At 37.5% G+C, this 6174-nt stretch overlaps 1 protein-coding gene across 1 annotated transcript; it reads left to right on the top strand.

Moving 5' to 3' along the window:
- Nucleotides 1–550: 550 nt before the first annotated feature.
- On the top strand, nucleotides 551–3791 carry LOC311039026 (heat shock 70 kDa protein 12A-like; the record flags this gene model as incomplete). Its single annotated transcript, XM_084048668.1, has 4 exons — nucleotides 551–568; nucleotides 677–904; nucleotides 2264–2435; nucleotides 2698–3791. The coding sequence occupies 4 exons, from the start codon at nucleotides 551–553 to the stop codon at nucleotides 3726–3728; spliced, it is 1449 nt and encodes a 482-aa protein (XP_083904794.1). The 3' UTR covers nucleotides 3729–3791.
- Between the last annotated feature and the right edge of the window lie 2383 nt (nucleotides 3792–6174).

The following is a 6174-nucleotide window of genomic DNA, read 5'->3' as shown; positions in this document are numbered from 1 at the left end:
AAAGTAAAAGTGCGTGTGTGACCGTGCCCTAAATAGGTTAGATAAAAGGATTAAATATTACCATAGTTCTTATGCTTATTCATATTCTTCTTTGCGACCAACATGCCTTTTAAAGATTTTTTATCAGGCAGTAGCCTATACCTCCATCACCTGCACCAATGAACTGTACCGCTTGCAACAAAAGGGTGAGGCTTAGTGACATACTACAGGATGCTCATGCTATAAAAACTGGGATACAGTATTTGGTGTGTTCATTTCAGTTGTGTTGGCTTGGACTAGCTTTATTCTGGTTTCTAATATGGGTGATACATTTATAATAGCAATAGACTTCGGTACTGCTTACAGTGGGTACGCCTATACTCTCAGCGGCAAAGATCCCAAACTTCCACACTGGGGAATAAAGCAGGCGCTGGACACCGTAAAGACGCCTACATGTGTTCTATTTGATGAAAATGAGGAATTCCTCAATTTTGGTTATGACGCTAAAAGCCAGTACACTACAAAATGAAATGCATTTGCAAAGAAAACACTTCTCTTTGAAAACTTCAAGATGGAACTCTACGGAAAAGTAAGTGATTAGGATAGAAATGTGTTCCAAAAATTATATATAATTAATTATATATACATTTAACATCTGTTTCGTTCATAACCAATATGATTTTTTTATTTTCAACAGACCAGAATCAATGAGAAGTTAATGATTACAGCCGCAAATGGGAAACAAATGACAGCCCTGAAAGTCTTCACAGAAAGTCTACGCTACCTGAAGGAACATGCACTGACACACATTGCTAAAAACACAAGAGGAACCAGTCCAACTGCGTTTGACTTCACCTGGGTTCTGACTGTTCCTGCTATTTGGGATGCTTCCTCAAAACAGTTCATGAGAAAAGCAGCAACTGAGGTAATTTCATGTCTACAGTAAACATCATTATGGCATCTCGAAACCCAAATCATCAGCTGATTTATTTGTTCATAAAACATACCTAACTCCCCAGAAATGTTAGAAATTGAAACTTTGCTTTATCCCCAAATTGTCTTTGTTCATTAAATGTAACTGGTACTTTTATGCATATGATGTGGGAAGGAATGTCCTACAGTTAAATCCTTTTGGACACAGGTTACCAATTATCTATGCAAAGTTTTACAAACACATATCCCCTATTGTCCAAAATTGATGATTCTTAATGACGATGATTCATTAACTTTAAGTCCATCCCAAAGACGAAAAGGAAGCAGTTATTACTTTTTGTTGTTTTAATGGAACTTTTTTACAGCATGATTAAATGGTGCTAATCAGCAAACAATAGACAGTTGGAATCACATTTTACATCAAGTTAGGACCTGTACTGTATGATTATTAATAGTATCTGTTATATATAAAATGCTCATCTTTTTGATCATTACAGGATTTGTTGCTTGACGTTTTTCCGTCTATGAGAGGGTGGGTTGGGAGGGGTTAATTCAATGTTTTGTTTAGTTTATTTTTTATTTGATAAATTGTACTCGTTTTTTGGTTAACTATGGCTTTGATTAAGTTAATTTGAATTATTATATTGTGATTATTGTGGTAGTATTGTCATAGTTGTCTCCGCCAGGCCGAAAGCCATGGTTGAGACTATGTTTTGCACCCTGTCCGTCCGTCTGTGTGTCCGTGTGTCCGTGTGTCCGTCCGTGTGTCCGTCCGTGTGTCTGTCTGTCTGTGAGCAGCTAATCTCCCACACTGTTGGTCCGGTTGCTGCGAAACCCCACATTTTTTAGATTGGCTTGTTATAGCGCCAGCAGCAGGCCAATTTTTGCAAAACAAATGTTTTAATATTACTTCCTACAAACGTCATGCAAATCAGTACACAGTATCTCTATAGTCATGTGATTAAGACGGATGTGTCCGATATTTCAAATTCCATCCTAATTGGCTAACATTATCTTTCAAAGTTTGCAGGATAGGTCCGTTTTGAACAAAATGCTTCTAATCATGAACACAGTGTGCGATTTCTGTGAAATTTTGCACACATTCTCACTAGGCCGGAAGAAATGCCACCCTGGCCTGTTATAGCGCCACCAGCAGGTCTAATTTAATAATAGAGATCTATTTGTTTTTGTATTTAAAAAAAGCAATTAATGCTTGTACCTGTATCCTATTTTTTGTCTCCTATAAAAAAAAGTTATAACAAAAAAGAAAATATCTACATGATATTTTCTACACATGTAAATGTGTCTGTGTTTTTTTTTGGATTGTCATTCTTTCTTTCTTTCTTTTCAGGCTGGCATTGTGAGAGAAAGTAAACCGGATAAGTTGGTCATCGCATTGGAGCCAGAGGCAGCCTCAATTTGGTGTATGCAACTGCCCACAACGGGTTATATTGAGACGAACACAACAAATGCCACCCTACATCAAAATCCTGGAACAAAATACGTTGTTGCTGATTGTGGAGGTATGTTGTACTGTGATATTTTCGCAGACTTAAGTGTGAGTGTGTGTGTGTGTGTGTGTGTGTATACAGTAGTATGTGTACAGTATGTATAAGTCAAAGTAATACTCAGCTGTACATACATTAGTTTTACTTTCAATATACTGCAAAATCCTTATCTTTACAGTAAATGTATGCAACTTCGCTACATTCTTCTTCTGTTGTCCACGTTTTTATATGTATTAAAAACGTTCATATTTTAAAGCCTAACATTGTTGTCTTTCAGGTGGCACCGTTGACATCACGGTACATGAAGTATTGGATAGCGGAGTCCTGAAAGAGCTGCATAAGGCCTCTGGTAATGATATGGGAGGGGAGCAGGTTAACAAAATGTTCAAATGTTTCCTCCAGGCAATATTCTCTTGTGAACTCTGGAATGAGTTTGAAAGAAAGTTTCCCATTGATGTTCAAAAACTGATGAATACATTCCGTATACTTAAGACTGATGATGATGATGATGATGAGGATGTATACATGACCTGCCCTCCTAACTTAGAAAAGTTAGCTCAGCAACCAATAGAGAAATACTTCGAGAATGTGCAAGGTGTATCCTGGGACGAGGGGGAGATCACAATCTCAAGAGAAAAGATGAGATCTTTCTTTGATGAAAGTCTGAGAGGCATCACTAAAAGTCTCAAAGGAGTCTTTCAAAAGGTTGAAATTGATCACCTTGTGTTAGTGGGGGGCTATGCAGAAAGTACGGTTCTGCGCAAACACATTACCAAGCAGTTTGGTGCTCAGTGCTCAGTACTGTGCCCTGCGTTTCCCCAGCAGGCAATTTTGCAGGGAGCTGTCATGTTTGGAGGAAACCCTGCGGTAGTGGTATCACGAAAAAGTGCCTTTACTTATGGTATTAAGGTCTTTAAGAAGTTTGATGCTTCGAAGCATAAGGCTGATAAGATGTACACAAATGACAGCGGTGTCTGGTGTGATGATTGTTTCTCAACACTGGTGAAAATAGATGAAGATGTGGGTTGGGATGAAACCAGAGACCACATCTTCGAACCAGCAGATAGAAACCAGACAGCAATTCATTTTGGTTTTTATCGCACAGAAAGGGAAAATCCTCAATATGTAGATGACTGGGGAATAGAAAAACTGAACTCGTTTGACGTTGAGTCGCCAGATACTAGCCGTGGGCTGGATCGTCAAATCCAGTTGCAAATGAAATTTGGCTTCACAGAAATAACAGCCACAGCCACTGATGTGGATTCCAAGTCAACAAACTCAGTCAAAATTGACTTTTTGAGCAAGTAGGATCCTACAATAAGACTAACTATATACATTGTAATAACTTTAAGGCCCAAGTTATGTAATAGTTAAGAGATGTACTGTAACAGGTTGGCCAGAAATATGAACCACTGTATAAGGGAACATGGTGATTTTGGCTATTGTAACTTTAATCTGATACTTTAAAGCAGGGGTTCTCAAACGTTTGTATACCAGTCCAGGACCCCATTTTATTTATAGTGCAACAAATTATAGTATAGTATATTTAAAAACAAAGCATGCATTGGTCGCCTTGATTAGGAATATTAAAAATTAAATAATAGTAAATGCAAAGCATAGAGTATATATAGCCTATATCAGAACCTTAATACAAAATGTATAAAAACAAAGAAAATGCATTCACAGATTATAAAAAAAAAAAAAAAAAAAACAACAACAGACTTAATGTAAAGGATAAGGATGTCTAAAAATGTTTTGTCAATGTGCCACCCACCCTCTCCTCCCTGTGACCCCACTTGGGGTCCCGACCCATATAGAACCTCTGGGTTGCATTTGGTTTATGAGGAATTGTATTCAGTCATGTTAATTTGTATTCTTTGACACAAATGTTGTTCACATTTGCATAATTAAGTTATTGTTTTATTCAAATGTATTTTGTTATTACTATGTTGTGTATATAAATGATCAAATGATGTAAGTCTGCATCCTCTGAAATCCCCAAAATGCATTATTTCTTTTTCTTGGTTTGGATTGAATGTTTATTCTTCTTTGTACTTCATTTGACTTGTATCCTACTGTAAATGACACAAAGAAATAAATGTGATGTGCTGTGCAAATGAGTCACTGTTTATATGTGAGTGAACTTCAGGCAACATTAATATGAAAACAACTGAAAATCTTAAGTATGGTAATGTAACTGTTGTGTGTAACAGTATGACGACAATATTTTGGAGCAATATGTTCTTGAAATTGAAACTTTGAGTTGGCATTATCAAGATTTACTCATCCTACAACTGTGGTAATATTCTAGTATGACAAAGAATAGAGTACGAGCACAGCAGACTCTGATAATATTTCTGTAGCACAAAATTCAGGCGTTCCCAAACCTTTTCAGCTCTGGACCTTCATTTGAATTCTCATAGTCATTTTTGGTGGCAGCATTGTGCATGTCTGTAAACAGTATCAGTTGGGACTACTGGGCCTACACAGCTCGTAGGACACTTTTAAGATGTGACTCAACTTTCTAATTAATCATGTTTACAATACAGTGAAGTCAAGCTTGATCATATTATTCAATAGAGTGACTCTAGAGACGGTTAACCATCTGTGATGGGCCACTGTCTAACACAGGTTCTAAGGCGCAAAACATTCATGGTTTAAGGTTTCAAGGTCAAAGTTAATCCTATGTACGAGTTTTGGGATACTGATCAAGGCCAAGACACAGAAGGCAGGGTACAAACCCAATTAAGGGCGTTTATTTCAGATACCCCAGGAAGGTAAAATGCTGTGTATTCTTGTTCTTCATAGTAACATTTAAGGCCTCCTCATGGGGTCATATTGTTTAAAAACATGCATTAGGCAGTGCAGAATAATGCACTTTAATCACAAACAGAGCTTCATTTGACATTTCAATGTCGATCTCAAATATTCCTTATGAGGCCATTTAAGATAAGTTTAAGAACTGTTATTATCATATCATTCATGATACCCAAGGTTGAAGATTTGCTCAGTTAAATAATTTGATCAATCCACACCCAGTGGGAGTTGATCCAAAGTAAACTCCATTGTATACAGTATGTTAGAATTCTGTTTATGTGAACATACAATACTTGTCCAATAAGCCAATAAACAGATAACTATGTGCAGCGGCGTAACGAGGCAGCAGTGGGCCCCGACGCGGGGTGTTCACAGTGGGCCATCAACTAACTACTATTTTACAGATGGCACGGGTGGGCCCCAAATGACTCTGGGCCCCAACGCAACTGCGTTGTCTGTGTCACGCTAGTGACGCCCCTGACTCTGTGACATGGCCACTGTTCAAACATGGTACACTAAACATGATGTGTCCCAATTCCATATTCATTCTAACATTATAACTCAGTAAAACAAATACAAGAATATAGCTGCAAGCAGCGATAATACGGGGCCAGTGAATAGAGAGAGAGAGAGAGACATGGAAACGGAATAGATTGAAGAGAGAGAGAGTTTTGACAACAATACTTTTGAATAAGCATTTCATGTTATCTTTAACATGAAATACTCTCAAATTAGCATTTCATGTTATCTTTAACAATTGCACATGCATTATTTGATGCAGTTATGTTTTGTGCAATGCAATTGAAAAGTGGAATGACCCACCCACAGACAGACAGACAAAACGCAAAGTGCAATAATAGCACAATAAGACATGGAAAGAGAATAGATTGAAATTGAGACAAAGCAAATGATTCCAACAGGCGAATATTCTTTTCAG

The sequence above is a fragment of the Gymnoscopelus microlampas genome (genome assembly GCF_963454915.1).
Source record: "Gymnoscopelus microlampas genome assembly, chromosome: 22".
Lineage (NCBI taxonomy): Eukaryota > Metazoa > Chordata > Actinopteri > Myctophiformes > Myctophidae > Gymnoscopelus > Gymnoscopelus microlampas.
Note: the sequence above shows the minus strand (reverse complement) of the source record. Positions and strands in the feature narration are given on the sequence as shown.